The sequence below is a fragment of the Oncorhynchus clarkii genome, chromosome 16 (genome assembly GCF_045791955.1).
Source record: "Oncorhynchus clarkii lewisi isolate Uvic-CL-2024 chromosome 16, UVic_Ocla_1.0, whole genome shotgun sequence".
Lineage (NCBI taxonomy): Eukaryota > Metazoa > Chordata > Actinopteri > Salmoniformes > Salmonidae > Oncorhynchus > Oncorhynchus clarkii.
Window position 1 is genome coordinate 27,436,710 of NC_092162.1, and position 23,043 is coordinate 27,459,752.

Sequence of the window (23,043 nt, forward strand, 5' to 3'; positions counted from 1 at the left end):
ATGATAGCAGCCCATACCAGTACCCATCCTCCGCCTTGCTGGCGCCTGATTCGAAGTGCCCTGTGTCCATTACTGATCCAGCCATGGGCCCATCTATCTGGTCCATCAAGAGTCACTCTCATTTCATCTGTCCATAAAACCTTTTAAAAAATTCTGTCTTCAGGTATTTCTTTGCCCAATCTTGACGCTTCAGCACTTAACACCTTGTACTTCTGGACACTCCAGGCAGGTTGCAGTTCTGGAATATGGTGGCACTGGAGGATAATTGATTCCTGGTAGCTTGACGTTTAATTCCTCTCAAGCCTTTTGCAGTTATTTTGCGTATTTTCTTCTCCATGGGTTTTTTGCACCCCAGTTGACTATTGACAACAAAATGTTTGATTGGCCGGTGGTCACGCCTCAATAGTTTAGCTATTTCAAGAGTGGTGCATCCATGTGAAAGGCATTTTACAATTTTTGACTTTTTAGTGTCAGTTAAATCTCTTTTTTGGCCCATTTTACCTGAGGTAATGAAGCTGCCTGATAATTATGCACATCTGATATACATATCACCTGAAAATGATTACATCTGATGAGCATTCAAGTTTATATGGTTTGGAGTTGGAAAATGTCCATAGAAATAAAGATAAGATCAGAATACTCACTTGCCTAATAATTGTGCATGCAGTGTATGTAAAATGTGTATGCAAAATGTGTATGTATATGTAGCAAAAAAGCTGTAAAAAAAAACTAAGATATTTGTCCTCCAAAGAAGGGGGGGTGGGGTGGTGGAGGGAATAATAAAAAAGATATGCCTGAATAACCAATTGACCTCAGAATATCCATATTGCTTTCACCAACATTTGACACATTATATTGACTTTTGCACACTGATAGATAGATCCATAGGTGCATAGTTCAGGTAAAACATTCCAGATGGGATGAATAGTGTATAATAAAAAACACTTCTGTCTCAAGCTTATTGCCTGTCAGTTTGCACATTGTTTACTTTTTTAACTGTGTGTATAGACTATCCTAGCCTATACTAACAAAATAAATATGAATTAACTTTGATCGTAATGGGATCCACCTTAGGATTTTGTATTTATTTTTCATTTCACCTTTATTTCATCAGGTAGGCCAGTTGAGAACAAATTCTCATTTACAACTGCGACCAGGCCAAGAAAAAGCGAAGCAGTGCGACACAAACAACAACACAGAGTTACACATGGGATAAACAAACGTAGTCAAAAACACAATTGAAAAATATATGTACAGTCGTGGCCAAAAGTTTTGAGAATGAAACAACTATTAATTTTCACAAAGTCTGCTGCCTCAGTTTGTATGATGGCAATTTGCATATACTCCAGAATGTTATGAAGAGTGACCAGATAAATTGCAATTAATTGCAAAGTCCCTCTTTGCCATGCAAATGAACTGAATCCCCCCAAAAAACATTTCCACTGCATTTCAGTCATGCCACAAAAGGACCAGCTGACATGTCAGGACAAGGCTGGAGATCACTCTGTCATGTTGATTGAGTTTGAATAACACACTGGGAGCTTCAAAAGGAGGGTGGTGCTTGGAATCATTGTTCTTCCTCTGTCAATCATGGTTACCTGCAAGGAAACATGTGCAATCATCATTGTTTTGCACAAAAAGGGCTTCACAGGCAAGTATATTGCACCTAAATCAACCATTTATCAGATCATCAAGAACTTCAAGGAGTGCGGTTCAATTGTTGTGAAGAAGGGTTCAGGGCACCCAAGATAGTCCAGCAAGCGCCAGGACCATCTCCTAAAGTTGATTCAGCTGCGGGATCGGGGCACCACCAGTACAGAGCTTGCTCAGGAATTGCAGCAGGCAGGTGTGAGTGCATCTGCACGCACAGTGAGGTGAAGACTTTTGGAGGATGGCCTGGTGTCAAGAAGGGCAGCAAAAAAGCCACTTTTCTCCAGGAAAAACATCAGGGACAGACTGATAATCTGCAAAGGGTACAGGGATTGGACTGCTGAGGACTTGGGTAAAGTCATTTTCTCTGATGAATCCCCTTTCCGATTGTTTGGGGCATCTGGAAAAAAGCTTGTCCGGAGAAGACAAGGTGAGCGCTACCATCAGTCCTTTGTCATGCCAACAGTAAAGCATCCTGAGACCATTCATGTGTGGGGTTGCTTCTCAGCCAAGGGAGTGGGCTCACTCACAATTCTGCCTAAGGACACAGCCATGAATAAAGAATGGTACCAACACATCCTCCGAGAGCAAGAATGGGCTGCCATCAGTCAGGATGTGGCCCAGAAGACAATTGACAGTAGGCCAGGGTGGATTGCAGAGGTCTTGAAAAAGAAGGGTCAAAAGTGCAAATATTGACTCTTTGCATCAACTTCATGTAATTGTCAATCAAAGCCTTTGACACTTATGAAATGCTTGTAATTATACTTCATATTCCAGAGTAACATCTGACAAAAAAAAAAAATCCAAAGGGGGTGACCAGCAGCAAACTCTGTGAAAAGTAATATTTGTGTCATTCTCAAAACTTTTGGCCAGGACTGTACAGTGTGCGCAAATGTAGTAAGATTAGGGAGGTAAGGCAATAAATAGGTCATAGTAGCGAAATAATTACAATTTAGCATTAACACTGGAGTGATAGATGTGTATATGATGTTGTGCACGTAGAGATACTGGGGTGAAAAAGATAAAAAAATGTTTTAAATAAATAACAATATGGGGATGAGGTAGTTGGGTGGGCTATTTACAGATGGGCTGTTTACAGGTGCAGTGATCGGTAAGCTTCTTTGACAGCTGATGCTTAAAGTTAGTGAGGGAGATATAAGTCTCCAGCTTCAGTGATTTTTTGCAATTTGTTCTAGTCATTGGCAGCAGAGAACTGGAAGGAAAGGCGGCCAAAGGAGGTGTTGGCTTTGGGGGTGACCAGTGAAATATACCTGCTGGAGCGCGTGCTATGGGTGGCTGTTGCTATGGTGACCAGTGAGCTGAGATAAGGCGGAGCTTTACCTAGCAGAGACTTATAGATGACCTGGAGCCAGTGTGTTTGGCGACTAATATGTAGCGAGGGCCAGCCAACGAGAGCATACAGGTTGCAGTGGTGGGTAGTATATGGGGCTTTGGTGACAAAACGGATGGCACTGTGATAGACTGCATCCAATTTTCTGAGTAGAGTGTCGGAGGCTATTTTGTAAATGCTATCGCCGAAGTCAAGAACCGTTAGAATAGTCAGTTTTACGAGGGTATGTTTGGCAGCATGAGAGAAGGAGGCTTTGTTGCGAAATAGGAAGCCAATTCTAGATTTAATTTTGGATTGGAGATGCTTAATGTGAGTCTGGAAGGAGAGTTTACAGTCTAACCACACACCTAGGTATTTGTAGTTATCCACATATTCTAAGTCAGAACAGTCCAGAGTAGTGATGCTCGTCGGGTGTGTGGGTGCAGGCAGCAATCGGTTGAAGAGCATGCATTTAGTTTAACAAGAATGTAAGAGCAGTTGGAGGCCATGGAAGGAGTGTTGTATGGCATTGAAACTCGTTTGGAGGTTTGTTAACACGGTGTCCAAAGAAGGGCCAGATGTATACAGAATGGTGTCGTCTGTGTAGAGGTGGATCAGAGAATCACCAGCAGCAAGAGAGACATCATTGAAATATACAGAGAAAAGAGTCGGCCCGAGAATTGAACCCTGTGGTACCCCCATAGAGACTGCCAGAGGTCCGGACAACAGAACCTCCGATATGACACACTGAACTCTATCTGAGAAGTAGTTGGTGAACCAGGTAAGGCAGTAATTTGAGAAACCAAGGCTATTGAGTCTGCCGATAAGAATGAAGTGATTGACAGAGTCGAAAGAGTTCGATGAAGATGGCTGCACACTAACTATTGTCTTTTATCGATGGCGGTTATGATATCGTTTAGGACTTCAGCGTGGCTGAGGTGCACCCATGACCAGCTTGGAAACCAGATTGCATAGTGGAGATGGTACGGTGGGATTCGAAATGGTCGGTGATCTGTTTGTTAACTTGGCTTTCGAATACTTTAGAAAGGCAGGGCAGGATGGGTATAGGTCTGTAACAGTTTGGGTCTAGAGTGTTTCCCCCTTTGAAGAGGGGGATGACCGCGGCAGCTTTCCAATCTTTAGGGATCTTAGACGACATGAAAGAGAGGTTGAACAGGCTAGTAATAGGGGTTGCAACAATTTCTGCGGATCATTTTAGAACGAGAGGGTCCAGATTGTCTAGCCCAGCTGATTTGTAGGTGTCCAGATTTTGCAGCTCTTTTAGAACATTAGCTATCTGGATTTGGGTGAAGTTGAAGTGTGTGTGTGGGGGGGGGGGGGGGGGGGGGGGGGGGGGCTTGGGAAAGTTGCTGCGGGAGGTGCAGAGCTGTTAGCCGGGGTAGGGGTAGCCAGGTGGAAAGCATGGCCAGTCGTAGAAATATGCTAATTGAAATTCTCGATTATCGTAGATTTATCGGTGGTGACGGTGTTTCCTAGCCTCAGTGCAGCGGGCAGCTGGGAGGAGGTGCTCTTATTCTCCATGGACTTCACAGTGTCCCAAAACTTTTTGGAATTAGTGCTACAGGATAAAAATGTCTGTTTGAAAAAGCTAGCCTTTGCTTTATTGACTGACTGTGGATATTGGTTCCTGACTTCCCTGAAAAGTAGCATATCGCGGGGGATATTCGATGCTAATGCAGTACGCCACTGGATGTTTTTGTGCTGGTCGAGGGCAGTCAAGTCTGGAGTGAATCAAGGGCTACACCTGTTCTTAGTTCTAAATTCTTTGAACGGGGCATGCTCATTTAAGATGGTGAGGAAAGCACTTTTAAAGAATAACCAAGCATCCTCTCCTGACGGGATGAGGTCAACTGTTTGGGCACAGACCTGGATAGTATGATAAAACTCTGCACGCACTTTGCAGTAGATTTCAACTCTGCCGTTGGGGATGGAAATTTCAGAATTTTTGGTGTCTTTCCTAAGGCAGGATTCAGACACAGCTAGCACATCCGGGTTTACGGAGTGTGCTAAAGCAGTGAATAAAACAAACTTAGGGAGGAGGCTTCTGATGTTAACATGAATGAAACCAAGGCTTTTACGGTTACAGATGTCAATAAATGAGAGCGCCTGGGGAATAGGTGTAGTACTGGGGGCTACAGGGCCTGGGTTAACCTCTACATCACCAGAGGAACAGAGGAGGAGTAGGATAAGGGTACGGCTAAAGGCTACAAGAACTGGTTGTCTAGAATAAAAGGAGCAATTTTCTGGGCGAGGTAGAATAGATTCAGGGCATAATGTACAGACAAGTGTATGGTAGGATGTGAGTATAGTGGAGGTAAACCTAGCCATTGAGTGACGATGAGAGAGGTTGCATCTCTGGAGGCACCAGTTAAGCCAGGTGAGGTCTCCGCATGTCTGGGGGTGGGACAAAATAGCTATCTAAGGCATGTTGAGCGGGACTGGGGGCTCTACAGTGAAATAAAACAATAAGAACTAACCGAAACAGCAGTAGACAAGGCATATTGACATTAGAGAGAGGCATAAAGCAATCTCAGGTGTTGATCTGGAGCTAAGACAACAACGGGTAAATGGCGATGAATGGGCAGAGAGGATCAGTTAGGTACACACAGGACCTGAGTTTGAGGCTGGGGCCGACAGAAAAACAAAATGAGATACCACGTTAGTGAACAGTCCACATCAGCTGGATCGGCGGGGATCCGTGTCGACAATAAAGGGTCCAGTCCAATTGACAAAATAGGTGTTGTAGCCCAAGAATTAGCTGGTATACTTCGTCGGCTAGCCGGGAGATGGGCCTAGCTCAAAGCAAGCTCAAGGCTAACTGGTGCTTGCGTCGGGACAGAGGCGTTAGCCAACAATATCCACTCGGTTGCAGCTAGCTAGCTGCAATGATACGTAATGGTCCAGAGCTTGCAGCAGGAATCCAGTGATGTGGTAGAGAAAAGTAGTCTGATATGCTCTGGGTTGATATCGCTCTGTGCAGACTGGCAGGTATTGACCGAGCTAAAGCTGGCTGGTGTCCGAGCTAAAGGTGAAGACCGCTAGCAGTGGCTAACAATGACTAATAGCTAGTTAGCTGGCTAGCTGCTGATGGAGGTTCCAGTTCTAAAGTATAAATATAGCAGATCCGTAGCACATTGGGTGAGGCGGGTTGCAGGAAAGTATATTTAGTTCGTAGATGGAAAGTGAGTTTAAAATATATACGAAAAAAATGAAGAAACAGACTATTTACAGACTATTTACACGGTACAAGACAAACACACGTCCAACTGCTATGCCATCTTGGATAGGATAAACAAGTAGATATATTTATAGTGTGCCGGTTTCCATTCACTCTGTGTAAAAAGTTTCTACTTGATTAGAGTGACTGTTCAATTACATTGCTCTCCAATATCCTCTGTGTCTGTGGTTCATTTCTCACCTGTGGATAAGACTTTGGTCCTTTGGTCTCCACTGCTGGCACTCCGGCCTCTGAGAGGTTGGGGACTGTGAGGGGGAAGGCTGAATGCAAGAGTGGTAGCTGCAGGACTCTGAGGGGTTTTGGGGGGCTGTGTGTTAAGGGTGGTTGTACTGGGGGCCTGGGGGTGCTGTATGCCTGGACTGGCTCTTTTCTGGATGTCTTGGCTGAGGAGAGAGGTCTTTTGAGCCTGGGTATAGGGCTGTAGAGGGCTGGGAGACAGGGGGCGCTCCTGCTCAGGTCTGTTGGTGATAGCAGTGGGTTCCACTCCATTGTGGGATGGTGGAAGCTCTGATTCGGATATGATGCTAGAATCAACCTAGGAATGTAGATATGCATTACATTTAATGAATTATGTTATCTACACGTACAAACATTTCTCGTTTTATTCTAACAACATCCATACCAATATTATTTATAGCACAAGATACTAAACAATGGTATTGTTCAAACCTTTGTATTAAAATCAGGGTTAAGCTTAATTCAATTCAGATAATGAATTGATGCTCACTGAATTTACTTAAGATATCATTTAGACATTCTTACATGATTACAATGGATACAGTATTAGCCTTGGGTTTAGATCCTGAATGATTTGGTTCCATACCTGGCTAGGGAGGTCTTGCTGCTCCTCAGTGGGGGCGGGTGAAGAGCGGGGGGGTTCTTTGTTTGGGGACCCTATGCCACAGGACGTGTGCAGGAACGATCGTACAGGAATGAGGTCCAAGTAAACCCTGTCTGCTGCGTCCTGCCCTGCACTGTCCACCACCACCACATCGCCATCTTGACCACACGGTCCAGTGCTGTCTTGACGACATTGACCACTGCTCTCCTGATCATCCAGAAGACCGCTCTCCTCTGCATCCTGTCATGGCAGAAACAGAGGAAAACACAGCACTGAGATACAGCTTTTCCAGTCTCCCTGCATAATTATGAGTGATGAGAGGTGTTTCAGACATAATTATTCACCAAAGTTGCATTTTAAAATTTTCGCGCCGAGAGAGATCAACCAGTGACATCAGCGATTGATTGAACCTACTGTCTGATCCAAAAATTAATGGAGTCATGTTGTGTAGCAATTTTTGTGGCCTTTGTGTTTCACCGATTGCACAATCATTCTAGCAGCGAGTATATATGGTTATCCTTGTTCTATAGAGACATTGGACTTGTCTCAACGATGTTCTGTCTGCCACAACATTGCAGGATATCTAGGTTGACAAATTTGACATGGCTTTGTAAAGACTACAGCCTGACGGGAGCCCTTCTTCCTTCTACAAATGTGTTCCTACCCTCAAAGGCGGGCTAGACCGAGGCGGTACTCGTTTCTACAGGTCGATGGGAGCAATTTTACCGTGCACTGTCTATTCATGAAGATTGATTGGTGAGAAGCGTGCTTGAGAAGTTTTTGTTTTTTTCTGTAAAAAGCACTCTTTTTACATGAAGCAGTGTTGTTCAGTACAGTACAATTTATTTGATTCGGCCATAACAGGGCTTGCAAGGACCACTACAAGTCAAGCTAGGAAAATTGAGCTAGCTAGTATGTATATAATGGAGTTTGATCAAATCTTTTATATAATATTTTTTTTTACAAGTCTATGACAAGTGACTAAATGATTCAAGCTGCATCAGAAAATAATCATGAGGACTTCAAATACTGCATCAATTCATTCTGATATTCATGAAATGTATTTGGAAGTAACTAGCTACAACATTACTGCTAAAACAGATGACGCAGGGAGTTGGTGCATCATTTCAACTTACTTGTTGTCAAGTAACCATGTTTCAATAAAACTGTAAATTAGTCTGTCAATATAGCAAATAAGTAGACATGGTGTATATCCAATAAAAAGTGTATTTGCTCTGGAGAATGAGGTGAATTTTCATAGCAGTATGCAGGATAAGTTTTTCACATTTCTTTCCATTTAATCCAAGTAAGAATTCCCCGTCTTAGGTCAGTTAGGATCACCACTTTATTTGAAGAATGTGAAATGTCAGAATAATAGTAGAGAGAGATTTATTTCAGCTTTTATTTCACTTTCCCAGTGGGTCAGAAGTTTACATACACTCAATTTGAATTTCGTAGAATTGCCTTTAAATTGTTTAACTTGCGTCAAACATTTCTGGTAACCTTCCACAAGCTTCCACAATAAGTTGGGTGAATTTTGGCCCATTCCACCTTGCTTGCACACTTTTTCAATTCTGCCCACAAATTTTCTATGGGATTGAAGTCAGGGCTTTGAGATGGCCACTCCAATATCTTGACTTTGTTGTCCTTAAGCAATTTTGCCCCAACTTCGGAAGTATGCTTGGGTCATTGTCAATTTGGAAGACCCATTTGCGACCAAGCTTTAACTTCCTGACTGATGTCTTGAGATGTTGCTTCAATATATCCACATAATTTTCTTTCCTCATGATGCCATCTAATTTGTGAAGTGCACCAGTTCATCCTGCAGTAAAGCTCCCTCACCACATGATGCTGCCACCCCCGTGCTTCATGGTAGGGATGGTGCTCTTCGGCTTGCAAGCCTCCCCCTTTTTCCTCCCAAAATAACAATGGTCATCATGGCCAAACAGTTCTATGTTTGTTTCATCAGACCAGAGGACATTTCTCCAAAAAGTACAATCTTTGTCCCCATATGCTGTTGCAAACCATAGTCTGGCTTTTTTTATGCCGGTTTTGGAGCAGTGGCTTCTTCCGTGCTCAGCGGAATTTCAGGTTATGTCGATATTGGACTCGTTTTACTGTGGATATAGATACTTTGTACCTGTTTCCTCCAGCATCTTCACAAGGTCTTTTGATGTTGTTCTGGGATTGATTTGCACTTTTCGGCACCGAAGTACGTTCACCTCTAGGAGACAGAACGCGGTTCCTTCCTGAGCGGTATGACGTGGTCCCATGGTGTTTATACTCGCGTGCTGTTGTTTGTACAGATGAATGAGGTACCGTCGGGCATTTGGAAATTGCTCCCAAGGATGAACCAGACTTGTGGAGGTCTACAATTTATTTCTGAGGGCTTGGCTGATTTCTTTAGATTTTCCCATGATGTCAAGCAAAGAGACACTGAGTTTGAAGGTAGGCCTTGAAATACATCCACAGGTACACCTCCAATTGATTCAAATGATGTAAATTAGCCTATCAGAAGCTTCTAAATCCATGACATAACTTTCTGGAATTTTCCAAGCTGTTTAAAGTCACAGTCAACTTAGTCTATGTAAACTTTTGACCCACTGGAATTGTGATACAGTGAATTATAAGTGAAATATTCTGTCTGTAAACACAAAGTAGATGTGACCAACTGCCAAAACTATAGTTTGTTAACAAGAAATTTGTGGAGTGGTTGAAAAACGAGTTTATGACTCCAAGCTAAGTGTATGTAAACTTCAACTTCAACTGTACGTACGTACGTACAGTTGAAGTTTACATACGTACGTACGTACGTACGTACGTACGTACATACACACACCCAACCCTATCCCCACAAACAACCACAAGCTCAGATGTTCAACTGTTGTTCCATCCCCGAGCCCAACTCAAGAAAGGACTTGATGTGCGAATGTATAGACAGTTGTAGCTGTTTGAGAAGGCATGCAAAATTTAGCAAGAATGGGGAGATTTGATTGACCAATGTCAAGTCCTAAGTGATGGTGCTCAGATACACCCCCTTCCCCTGAAACACGCTGGTTGATATAAATGAAGCGCTGCTCTCGGATCAGCCTTCTCCACTCAAATCTTACCTTAACAATATAATTATTTCATAATACTGACGACGGATCAGCTCTTAGATAGACTACACATCATGAAATTAATTGAGACAAATTACGGACAGTAGCCTACAAGTAGCAAAATATAACTAATTTGAACATGAAATGTATTTATGATTAAAATAGGCCTACAGCCTACTGTTTATATTTTAAAGCAGTTATCATTTGAAGCATATTTTTACAAGTCACTTGTTTGTATCAATTGCAAAGACATTGGCAACTTTGTGTTTGTAGTCAACTTTCTTCTGAAGTTATCGGTTGTCACAGAGAATGGATAAACCATGTGACTCATATTAGCGGAGATCTTCTGTTTATAAAAAAGCATCTAACGACTGACTTAGTTGTTCTACCAGAGGTCTGAGGCAGACGTTAGATTCCGAGCATTTTCAAGTGCAACGTTAATAACAATGGTTTTGGGAAACAGCTGTTAACCCATGACTGCGTAACCGTGCACGACTTCAACACCATCATCAAGTTTTCTGCCGACACAATGGTGGTAGGACTGATCACCGATGATGAGGCAGCCTATAGGGTGGAGGTCTGAGACTGGCAGTGTGGTGCCAAGACAACAACATCTCCCTCAACATCAGCAAGACAAAGGAGCTGATCGTGAACTACAGGAAATGGAGGGGCGAACACGCCCCTATCCACATTGATGAGGCTGTAGTGGAGCAGGTCGAGATCTTTAAGTTCCTCTGTGTTCACATCACTAAGGAAGTAGCATGGTCCACACACACCCACACAGTTGTGAAGAGGGCACGTCAGCGCCTCTACCCCCACTGGAGGTTTTATATTTTTTGCACGGGCCCTCAGATCCTCATAAAGTTATAAATCAAATCAAATTTGATTTGTCACGTGGGCCGACTACAACAGGCTTCACCTTACAGTGAAATATTTACTTACAAGCACTTAACCAACAACGCAGTTAAGAAAAATAAGTGTTAAGTAACATTTTTTAATAACAAATCATTCAAGATCAGCAGTAAAATAACAGTAGCAAGGCTATATACAGGGGGTACCGCTACAGAGAGCATCTTGACTGGCTGCATCATCGCTTGGTACGACAACTGTAAGGCACCAGACCGTAAGGCGCTACAGAGGGTGGTCATCCAGCAGTGTCAGAGGAAGGCCCCAAAAATGTAAAAGACTACAGCCACCCAAGTCATAGACTATTCTCTCTGCTACAACAAGGTAAGTGGTACTAGTGCACCGAGTCTGGAACCAACAGGACCCTTAACAGCTTCTACCCCCAAGCCATAAGTATGCTAAATAGCTAATCAAATGGCTACCCGGACTAACTGCATTGAACCTTTTTCGTACTAACTTTCTTGCACTGACTCTATGCACACACACTGGACTCTACCTACACACTCACACATACTTACACTGACGTCCGAACACACACACACACACACACACACACACACACACACACACACACACACACACACACACACACACACACACACACACACACACACACACACACACACACACACACACACACACACACACACACACACACACACACACACACGCACACTGATAAGATGACGCAGACGAAGATGGCAGCATTGCAGCATTTAGTTTTTTCATGTACTATTTTTAACATTATTAGCTCAGGAAATGTTTTGTGTCATTACATACAGCCGGGAAAATATATTGGATACTAGTGGCGGTAACTCACCAGAAGTACCAGCATTACGACCAGGAATACGACTTCCCTGGAGCAGATCCTTTGTACACTCTCCCCAGAGCAATAGAACTTACTCAAGAGGCCAACAAAAAACATCGCCGGCGGAGGAGAGGCACTCGAGGCAGCCTGCTGGTTCGACTTAGGAGGTGCGCACACCACCCCTGCTTCCGAGTATATTACTCGCTAATGTTCAGTCATTGGATAATAAAGTTGATGACCTTAGAGCAAGGATTCCTTTCCAGAGAGACATCGGGGCCTGACACACACTTTGTTTAACGGAAACATGGCTCTCTCGGGATACTCTGTCGGAGTCAGTAAAGCCAGCAGGATTCTCAGTACATCGCGCAGAAAGGAATAAATATCTCTCCGGGAAGCAGAAGGGCAGCGGGGTGTATTTCATGATTAAGGACGCATGGTGCAATTATATGAACATACAGGAACTCAAGTCATTTTCTTCACCCGACCTAGAAGACCTCACAATTAAATGCAGACCATATTATCTCCCAAGAGAATTCTCCTCCGTCATCGCCACGGCCGTTTACATCTCAACACAAGCAGAAACCTTGACAGCCCTCAAAGAACAACACTGTACTTTATGCAAACTGGAAACCACATATCCTGAGGCTGCATTTATTGTAACTGGGGATTTTAATAAAGCAAACCTGAGGACTAGGCTGCCGAAATTGACTGTCCTACTCGCGCTACTAAGACTCTCAACCATTGCTATTCAAACTTCCGGGATGCTTATAAGGCCCTCCCCCGCCCTCCTTTCGGCTAATCTGACCACGACGCCATCTTGCTCCTCTCGTCCTATAGGCAGAAACTGAAACAGGAAGTGCCGTGCTTCATCCTATTCAACACTGGTCTGACCAATCGGAATCCATGCATCAGGATTATTTTAATCACGCGGACTCTGATATGTTCCGGGTAGCATGTGATAAAAATCTAGACGCAAACACAGACACGGTGACTGAGTTCAGAAGGAAGTGTGTAGGAGATGTAGTACCCATTATGACTATTAAAACCTACCCTAACCAACTGAACGTGGGAACCACCACATTAACTTTGGGATAGCTGGCAGCATTTTCCCTTTTGGATGAATAGCGTGCCCAGAGTGAACTGCCTCCTACTCAGTCCCAGTTGCTAATATATGCATATTATTATTAATATTGGATAGAAAACACTCTGGAGTTTCTAAAACTGTTTGAATGATGTCTGTGAGTATAATATAACTCATATGGCAGGCAAAAACCTGAGAAAAAATCCAAACAGGAAGTGAGAAATCTGAGGTTTGTAGTTTCTGAACTCACCCCTATCGAGTACACAGTGGGATATGGGTTATTTTTCACTTCCTAAGACTTCCTCTAGATGTCAGCCGTCTTTAGAACGTGGTTTCAGGCTGCTCATGTGAAGGGGGGCCAGATGGGAGATGTTTTACTAAGGGGTCTGCCTACAGCCTCGATCTCAGTCATGCGCTTTCACTTGAGAGGTTGCTCTCGTTCCAGTGCAATTCTACAGACAATGGAATTCTCCGGTTGGAAAATTATTGAACTTTTATGATAAAAACACCCTAAAGATTGATTCTATATTTAGTTTGACAAGTTTCTTCGACCTGTAATATAACTTTTTGAACGTTTCGTCCGAATGGACCAGATCGCACTTTTGGATTGTTTACGAAACGCCCTAACAAAAGAAATTATGGACATTATCGAACAAAACAAGCATTTATTGTGGAACTGCGATTTCTGGGAGTGCATTTTGATGATGATCATCAAAAGTAAGTGAATATTTATAATGCTTTTTATGAATAATGTTGACTACCCAACATGGCGGATATTTCTCTGGCTGGTTTGTGCTCTGAGTGCCGTTCTCAGTTTTTTTAAAATCTGACAGCGGTTGCCTTAAGGAGAAGTGTATAATAGCTGTATTTTCATCAACATTTATTATGAGTATTTATGTGAATTCATGTGGCTCTGCAATACCACTGCATGTTTTGGATTTACTGAATCTAACACGCCAATGTAAAATAAGATTTTTGGATATAAATATGAACTTTACTGAACAAAACATACATGTATTGTGTAACACAAAGTCCTATGAGTGTCATCTGATAAAGATCATCAAAGGTTAGTGATTAATTTGATCTGTATTTGTGCTTTTGTGACTCCTCTCTTCGTCTGGGTAAATGGCTGGGTTTTTCTGTGAGTTGGTGGTGACCTAACGTAATCGTTTGTGGAGTTTTCTTTCTTTCTTTCTTTTTTGAAATCAGACACTGTGGCTGGATTAACGATAATTGTATTTTTAAAATGGTGCCTAATACTTGTATGTTTGAGAAATTTGATTTATGAGATTTCTGTTGATTTGTATTTGGAGCCCTGCAATTTTATTGGCTGTTGGCGAGGGGTTCCACTAGCGCTAGACAGGTTATACAATGGAAAGGCGACTGGTAATATGGCAGAATATAAACAGTGTAGTTATTCACTCCGCAAGGTAATGAAACAAGCTAAACATCAGTATAGAGATAAAGTGAAGTCGCAATTCAACGGCTCAAGACACGTATGTGGCAAGGACTACAGACAATCACAGACTACAAACGGAAAACCAGCCACATCGCGGACAACAACGTCTTGCTTCTGGACAGGCTAAATATATTTTTTGCACGCTTTCAGGATAACACAGTGCCCACGACGCGGCCCGCAACCAAGACGGCATCCCTTGGCCCTTTCTAAGAGCATGCCAGCTGGTGTGTTTAAAGGCATGTTCAATATTTCCCTATCCCGTCTGCTGTCCCCACATGCTTCAAGAGGGCACCATTATTCCTGTACCCAAGAAGGCAAAGGTAACTGAACTTAATGACTATCGCCCGTAGCACTCACCTCTGTCATCATGAAGTGCTTTGAGAGACTAGTCAAGGATCATATCACTCTACCCTAACTGCCATCTTCAATTTGCTTACCACCCCAATAGATCCACAAACGATGCAATCGCCATCACTCTGCACACTGCCCTATCCCATTTGGACAAGAGGAATACCTATGTAAGAATGCTGTTTATTGACTATAGCTCAGCATTCAATACCATAGTACCCTCCAAACTCGTCATCAAGCTCGAGACCCTGGGTCTCGACCCCGCCCTGTGCAGCTGGGTACTGGACTTCCTGACGGGCCGCCCCCCAGGTGGTGAGGGTAGGTAACAACATCTCCACCCCGCTGATTCTCAACACTGGGGCCCCACAAGGGTGCGTTCTGAGCCCTCTCCTATACTCCCTGTTCACCCACGATTGCGTGGCCATGCACGCCTCCAACTCAATCATCAAGTTTGCGGACGACACTACAGTGGTAGGCTTGATTAACAACAACGACGAGACTGCCTACAGGGAGGAGGTGAGGGCCCTCAGAGTGTGGTGTCAGGAAAATAACCTCACAACGTCAACAGAACTAAGGAGATTATTGTGGACTTCAGGAAACAGCAGACGGAACACCCCCCTATCCACATCGATGGGACAGTAGTGGAGAGGGTAGTAAGTTTTAAGTTCCTCGGCGTACACATCACGGACAAACTGAATTGGTCCACCCACACAGACAGCGTTGTGAAGAAGGCGCAGCAGCGCCTCTTCAACCTCAGGAGGCTGAAGAAATTTGGCTTGTCACCACAGGAAGGCCATAAAGATCATCAAGGACAACAACCACCCGAGCCACTGCCTGTTCACCCCGCTATCATCCAGAAGGCGAGGTCAGTACAGGTGCATCAAAGCAGGGACCGAGAGACAGAAAAACAGCTTCTATCTCAAGGCCATCAGATTGTTAAACAGCCACCACTAACATTGAGTGGTTGCTGCCAACTGACTCAACTCCAGCCACTTTAATAAGGGAATTGATGGAAATGTATGTAAAAATGTATCACTAGCCACTTTAAACAATGCCACTTAATATAATGTTTACATACCCTACATTACTGATCTCATATGTACAGTATGTTAAAAACCTATTAACGAACACAGAGAAAGAGCAGAAGTGAAATTTTCCTTTAAATTTAACACTGGCCCAGTGTCTATACTGGTCACACTTAGTGTAAGCTTTATTTCCCAGAGTGCCTTGCCTTTCGAGTGAATTGTAGAGTTACCACCCATGATTGTTGCATTCATCTGTTTTCAGTACAGTGGCTTTCACCAACTGAAATCCTAAGTGAATAATTTATAATTCAAATAAAATGATTTAACACAATTCAACAAATATATAATAAGGCCTGATTTTGTGAAGAGGGCACGGCAAACCCTATTCCCCCTCAGGAAACTAAAAAGATTTGGCATGGGTCCTGAGATCCTCAAAAGGTTCTACAGCTGCAACATCACTGCCTGGTACGGCAATTGCTCGGCCTCTGACCGCAAGGCACTACAGAGGGTAGTGCGAACGGCCCAGTACATCATTGGGGCTAAGCTGCCTGTCATCCAGGACCTCTACACCAGGCGGTGTCAGAGGAAGGCCCTAAAAATTGTCAAAGACCCCAGCCACCCCAGTCATAGACTGCTCTCTCTACTACCGCAAGCGGTACCGGAGTGCCAAGTCTAGGACAAAAAGGCTTCTCAACAGTTTTTACCCCCAAGCCATAAGACTCCTGAACAGGTAATCAAATTGGCTACCCAGACTATTTGCATTGTGTGCCTCCCACCAACTCCTCTTTTTACGCTGCTGCTACTCTCTGTTTATCATATATGCATAGTCACTTGAACCATATCGACCAACCAGTGCTCCCGCAAATTGGCTAACCGGGCTATCTGCATTGTGTCCCGCCACCCACCACCCGCCAACCTCTCTTTTACGCTACTCTCTGTTCATCATATATGCATAGTCACTTTAACCATATCTGCATGTACATACTACCTCAATCAGCCTGAATAACCGGTGTCTGTATGTAGCCTCACTACTTTTATAGTCTCGCTACTGTATATAGCCTGTCTTTTTACTGTTGTTTTATTTCTTTACTCACCCATTGTTCACCTAATACCTATTTTGCACTATTGGTTAGAGTCTGTAAGTAAGCATTTCACTGTAAGGTCTACACCTGTTGTATTTGGCGCACGTGACAAATAAACTTTGATTTGATTCTGAGGGCTGAGTTTTACCCTAATACAGTGGCCTGAAACTCATGGTTTTCAGTCTTGAAACTCACATTATAATGACTTACAAAGTGATGTGTAATTCCTATTGTAATCCAGCCAGTGTGGGGATATCCAACATTTTGAATTTAATTTCACCCGCAACTTGCATTCAGAATGACTTCCAGGTTGGGAAGACTAAGATATTAGTGATGTGCAGATTGTGAACAATTCGTTATTTTTGAACAACTCCCTTTACTGACTCAAGAGTCATGATACATTTTTCTTAGTGACCCGTTCATTTTAATCGTTCGTTTGACCTGCTTGCCACAATGAATTCTACAGCAGGATTAATATGCGATACTCCGGAGACATGCTCCGCCACCGGCTATCATGTGCAGCACAAAGAAGAAAAATACTCGATCTGATAAATGATCGTATGGTCCAAGAATGAAAGCAATCCATTTATTATTGAATGTTATCGATGGACACAAAACATACTCAGTCTGTCTCTGCTCAACTTGAGAACGAATCGTTTGGGTGGCTGATGCTGTTCGCAAACAATAGCCTATTAATTCATCAATCATGCGAAAACATAAATATTGAAATAAACAATTCTAAAAATCAACCAGCAAAAGAGCATGCTGGGAAATATGATAATGATGGCCGTGGTTTTGGTATGGCAACTGCTTGGCCTCCGACCGCAAGGCACTACAGAGGGTAGTGCGAACGGCCCAGTACATCACTGGGGCCAAGTTTCCTGCCATCCACTACCTCTACACCAGGCGGTGTCAGAGGCAGGCCCTAAAAATTGTCAAAGACTCCAGCCACCCTACTCATAGACTGTATACACTGTAGTGTCATCCGCAAACTTGATGATTGAGTTGGAGGCATGCGTGGCCACGCAGTCGTGGGTGAACAGGGAGTACAGGAGAGGGCTCAGAACGCACCCTTGTGGGGCCCCAGTGCTGAGGATCAGCGGGGTTGAGATGTTGTTACCTACCCTCACCACCTGAGGGCGGCCCATCAGGAAGTCCAGTACCCAGTTGCACAGGGCAGGGTCGAGACCCAGGGTCTCGAGCTTGATGACGAGTTTGGAGGGTACTATGGTGTTAAATGCTGAGCTGTAGTCGATGAACAGCATTCTCACATAGGTATTCCTCTTGTCCAGATGGGTTAGGGCAGTGTGCAGTGTGGTTGAGATTGCATCGTCTGTGGACCTATTTGGGCGGTAAGCAAATTGGAGTGGGTCTAGGGTGTCAGGTAGGGTGGAGGTGATATGGTCCTTGACTAGTCTCTCAAAGCACTTCATGATGACGGAAGTGAGTGAGGGCGGTAGTCGTTTAGCTCAGTTACCTTAGCTTTCTTGGGAACAGGAACAATGGTGGCCCTCTTGAAGCATGTGGGAACAGCAGACTGGGATTGATTGAATATGTCCGTAAACACACCAGCCAGCTGGTCTGCGCATGCTCTGAGGGCGCGGCTGGGGATGTCGTCTGGGCCTGCAGCCTTGCGAGGGTTAACACGTTTAAATGTTTTACTCACCTCGGCTGCAGTGAAGGAGAGTCTGCATGTTTTGGTTGCGGGCCGTGTCAGTGGCACTGTATTGTCCTCAAAGCGGGCAAAAAAGTTATTTAGTCTGCCTGGGAGCAAGACATCCTGGTCCGTGACGGGGCTGGTTTTCTTTTTGTAATCCGTGATTGACTGTAGACCCTGCCACATACCTCGTGTCTGAGCTGTTGAATTGCGATTCTACTTTGTCTCTATACTGACGCTTAGCTTGTTTGATTGCCTTGCGGAGGGAATAGCTACACTGTTTGTATTCGGTCATGTTTCCGGTCACCTTGCCCTGACTAAAAGCAGTGGTTCGCGCTTGCAGTTTCACGCGAATGCTGCCATCAATCCACGGTTTCTGGTTTGGGAATGTTTTAATCGTTGCTATGGGAACGACATCTTCAACGCACGTTCTAATGAACTCCCTCACCGAATCAGCGTATTCGTCAATGTTGTTGTTTGATGCAATACGAAACATATCCCAGTCCACGTGATGGAAGCAGTCTTGGAGTGTGGAATCAGATTGCGTTAAACAACATCAGTGGTATAAACTGTGTGTACGTGGCTGAATTAATACTCTTGAATTTGTTGTTGTATTGATGTGGTGAGCTCACCTCTAGTTCGCCCTCTATAGAAGCCACATCGTCATAAATGTCATCTGAACCGTGGGGAGCCGAGGAAAGGCTGTCTTTGTAGGTGCTAGGCTCTGAGTACCTCCCCTGCATCAGACTGAAGAATACACACACATATTACTGTATAAGCTCTCTCTCACACAGTCCTGTACAGCTAACCACACACACACACACACACACACACACACACACACACACACACAGTGATGAATTAACTAACTACAAGGAGGTCTTGGCTGCATTGACTATGCTGGAGATCCTCTCAGAGTTGACATAGTCATAGGTGAGTTCTTCAGGGTCTGTCTTAGTCCCAGTCTGAGATAGCAGAAGACCCAGCCAGTGACCCATATCAGCTGACGACTTGGCCTGGGAGTGGAAAGCGGCATAGAGGAGAGAACAAGGGAAGAGGGGAGGAGAGATGGGAGCGGTAATCGACAAAAGAGGAGAGGGAGAGGACAGGAAAGAGGAGAGGAGCGCATTTTGAAAACACAGCCTTTTGAAAACACAGCCTTGATTATAACATAAAAAATACGTAGATGAACCAACAGGTGGCAGTCATGTCAAGGCTTTAGTCTGAAGATCACCCAAAATAAATAAAAAATCCATTCCCAGGAAATTAGTTAATTATCAATTTTCTGCAGCACATTTTTTCATTTTAGTTTTTAAAGTCCATTAAATAAAACTAAAAAAGGAATTTCATTGACCATAACAGCACAATTTTGTTTTATTTTACCTTTATTTAACTAGGCAAGTCAGTTAAGAACAAATTCTTATTTACAATGGCGGGCCTACTCCGGCCAAACCTTAACCCGGACGACGCCTGGGCCAATTGTGCACCACCCTATGGGACTCACAATCACGGCCGGTTGTGATACAGCCTGGAATCAAACCAGGGTCTGTAGTGACGCCTCTAGCACTGAGATGCAGTGCCTTAGACCGCCACGCCACTTGGGAGCCCCAAAGCAGGCTGGTGCTGAAGCTTAAATAAAAAAAGGGGAGTTCCTCTTGCTCACAAATCCCAGTACATCCACTACCTCCCCTACACATACACACAGTTTTTTTTTGCTATCCTTGTGGGGACCAAATAATTGATTCCCATCCAAAATCCTATTCTTCTTAACCCCTAACCCTAACCTTACCTTAACTGTAACCCCTAACCCTAAAACTATACCTAACCCTAACCCCAATTCTAAACCTAACCCTAAACCTAACCTCCAAGCCTAAAATACTATTCTTGTGAGGAATTCTGGTACCCAAAAGGATAGTTAAACAAAAACATGCACGCACGCACACGTGTCATGTTCTTCTATCCTTGTCGGGACCTAGAATGTATTTCCATTCAAAATCCTATTTTTCCTAACCCCTATCCCTTAACCTGAACCTTAAGCTTAAAATAGCCTGTCCTCTTGGGGTCATGGGTGATGTCCCCACGAGGGAGAATTTTCCTTGTTTTACTATCATTGTGGGGATTTTGGGGGATTTTAAGTCCCAACAAGGATAGAAGAACCAACCCACACACACCTCCCCTTTACTCCTCTGGGCCAGAATTTGTAGTGTGTGTCAGACAGTACAATTGGGCCAGACTTTGTAGTGTGTCAGACAGTACAATTGAAGTGTTTAGTGTTCTTGGGAGGAGCACTGTACCGTCAGCACAGTCTCAGTGTTAGGATTGCTAGTTTGTGTTTTTTTGCACTAGGCGCCGTGTGTCTGGTGGGTGGGGTTGGTGTGTGCGTGGCATGCGTGCGTTTCCAGAATGGGGACTGTTCTCAGTAAGATTTTCGGAGAAGTACAGGGGCCAGGTTCTCATATGAGGTCAGCTCCTGCTGTACTAGGGACTTAGTAAAGGGCTTTTACAAGAGCTTTCTTGATTACTGATTTCCGTAGAATTAATGCTTATATGGAATGGTACAACATGCAATAATCCAGTGTTAAGGCTAAAGATGTGTGTTTGTGTTGTAATTTGCAATTTAACATGCAATGACTTACGTGAGTTCGTATGTGTTTTTGAGCATGCGTTTTCATTGATACGGGTCTTATGGTGATAACTGATACAACATTTTCCCAAGTTCGGATCAATAAGGTCTCTACTTTCTTTCTATAGCGCCTACCTTCCCCCATGCCTGCCTACCTCCCCCTCCTACCTCTAGTGTGGCTAGCTGTGCCCCATCCATCTGGATCCGGAAGGAGTAGAGGTGCTCAGGGCTGGGGTCTGGCAAGACCATGCATCCCTCCAGAGGCACAGGCTGCTGGGACACTTTAGTCTTGCCCTTGTCCTGGTAAAACCACAGCTGCCCATTTTTTATCAGACACCAGTGGCTCCTCCAATGACTGTTAACCAGCACGTTGAGGTAACCTGAGAGAGAGACCATATTGTTATATGTTTACTTTGTCAATGTAAGTTTAACTTGTTGACATATCAATTAAGTCTACTGAATTGAAATACATTGAATTATTGTGTGGTGAGGGACAGAGAGAGGGGGGAGATTGTGAGAAAGAAATGGTGAAAGAGAGAATTTGATATCCCTGTAATTACTGTACTGTACAGTCATGGCCAAAGGTTTTGAAAATGACACAAATATTACATTTTCAAAGTCTGCTGCCCCAGTTTGTATGATGGCAATTTGCATATACTCCAGAATGTTATGAAGTAAATTGCAATTAATTGCAAAGTCCCTCTTTGCCATGCAAATGAACTGAAACCCCCAAAAACATTTCCACTGCATTTCAGCCTTGCCACAAAAGGAACAGCTGACATCATGTCAGTGATTCTCTCGTTAACACAGGTGTGAGTGTTGACGAGGACAAGGCTGGAGATCACTCGGTCATGCTGATTGAGTTCGATAACAGACTGGAAGCTTCAAAAGGAGGGTGGTGTTTGGAATCATTGTTCTTCCTCTGTCAACCATGGTTACCTGCAAGGAAACATGTGCCGTTTGTTGCTTTGCACAAAAAGGGCTTCACAGGCAAGGATATTGCTGCCAGTAAGATTGCACCTGGTGGTGCAAAAAAATCAACCATTTATCGGATCATCAAGAACTTCAAGGAGAGCGGTTCAATTGTTGTAAAGAAGGCTTCAGGGCGCCCAAGAAAGTCCAGCAAGCACCAGGACCGTCTCCTAAAGTTGATTCAGCTGTGGGATTTGGGGCACCACCAGTACAGAGCTTGCTCAGGAATTGCAGCAGGCAGGTGTGAGTACATCTGCACGCACAGTGAGGCGGAGACTTTTGGAGGATGGCCTGGTGTTAAGAAGGGCAGCAAAGAAGCCACTTCTCTCCAGGAAAAACATCAGGGACAGACTGATATTCTGCAAAAGGTACAGGGATTGGATTGCTGAGGACTTGGGTAAAGTCATTGTCTCTGATGAATCCCCTTTCCGATTGTTTGGGGCATCTGGGAAAAAAAGCTTGCCCGGAGATGGTGAACGCTACCATCAGTCCTGTGTCATGCCAACAGTAAAGCATCCTGAGACCATTCATGTGTGGGGTTGCTTCTCAGCCAAGGGAGTGGGCTCACTCACAATTTTGCCTAAGAACACAGCCATGAATAAAGAATGGTACCAACACATCCTCCGAGAGCAACTTCTCCCAACCATCCAGGAACATCAATATTTTGGGTTCATGGCAGGGAAACTCCCCATTGAGAACTTGTGGTCAATCCTCAAGAGGCGGGTGGACAAACAAAAACCCACAAATTCTGACAAACTCCAAGCATTGATTATGCAAGAATGGGCTGCCATCAGTCAGGATGTAGCCCAGAAGTTAATTGACAGCATGCCAGGGTGGATTGCAGAGGTATTGAAAAAGAAGGGTCAACACTGCAAATATTGACCCTTTGCATCAACTTCATGTA

The 23,043-nt window shown here is 44.0% G+C and overlaps 1 protein-coding gene across 3 annotated transcripts in view; it reads right to left on the reverse strand.

Annotated features, from left to right (window-relative positions):
* Positions 1-23,043, reverse strand: part of LOC139368289 (actin filament associated protein 1-like 2) — a 134,511-nt gene that overhangs the window by 13,992 nt on the left and 97,476 nt on the right. Inside the window, exons 11-15 of one of the 3 annotated variants that reach the window (XM_071107034.1) lie at positions 21,336-21,547; positions 19,415-19,560; positions 19,177-19,291; positions 7,063-7,320; positions 6,420-6,774 (exon numbers count right to left, since the gene is read on the reverse strand). In XM_071107034.1, coding sequence (XP_070963135.1) covers positions 6,420-6,774; positions 7,063-7,320; positions 19,177-19,291; positions 19,415-19,560; positions 21,336-21,547 — 1,086 coding nt within the window. The remainder of the gene's footprint in view (positions 1-6,419; positions 6,775-7,062; positions 7,321-19,176; positions 19,292-19,414; positions 19,561-21,335; positions 21,548-23,043) is intronic. The other 2 variants (XM_071107035.1, XM_071107036.1) reach the window with 2 other exon arrangements.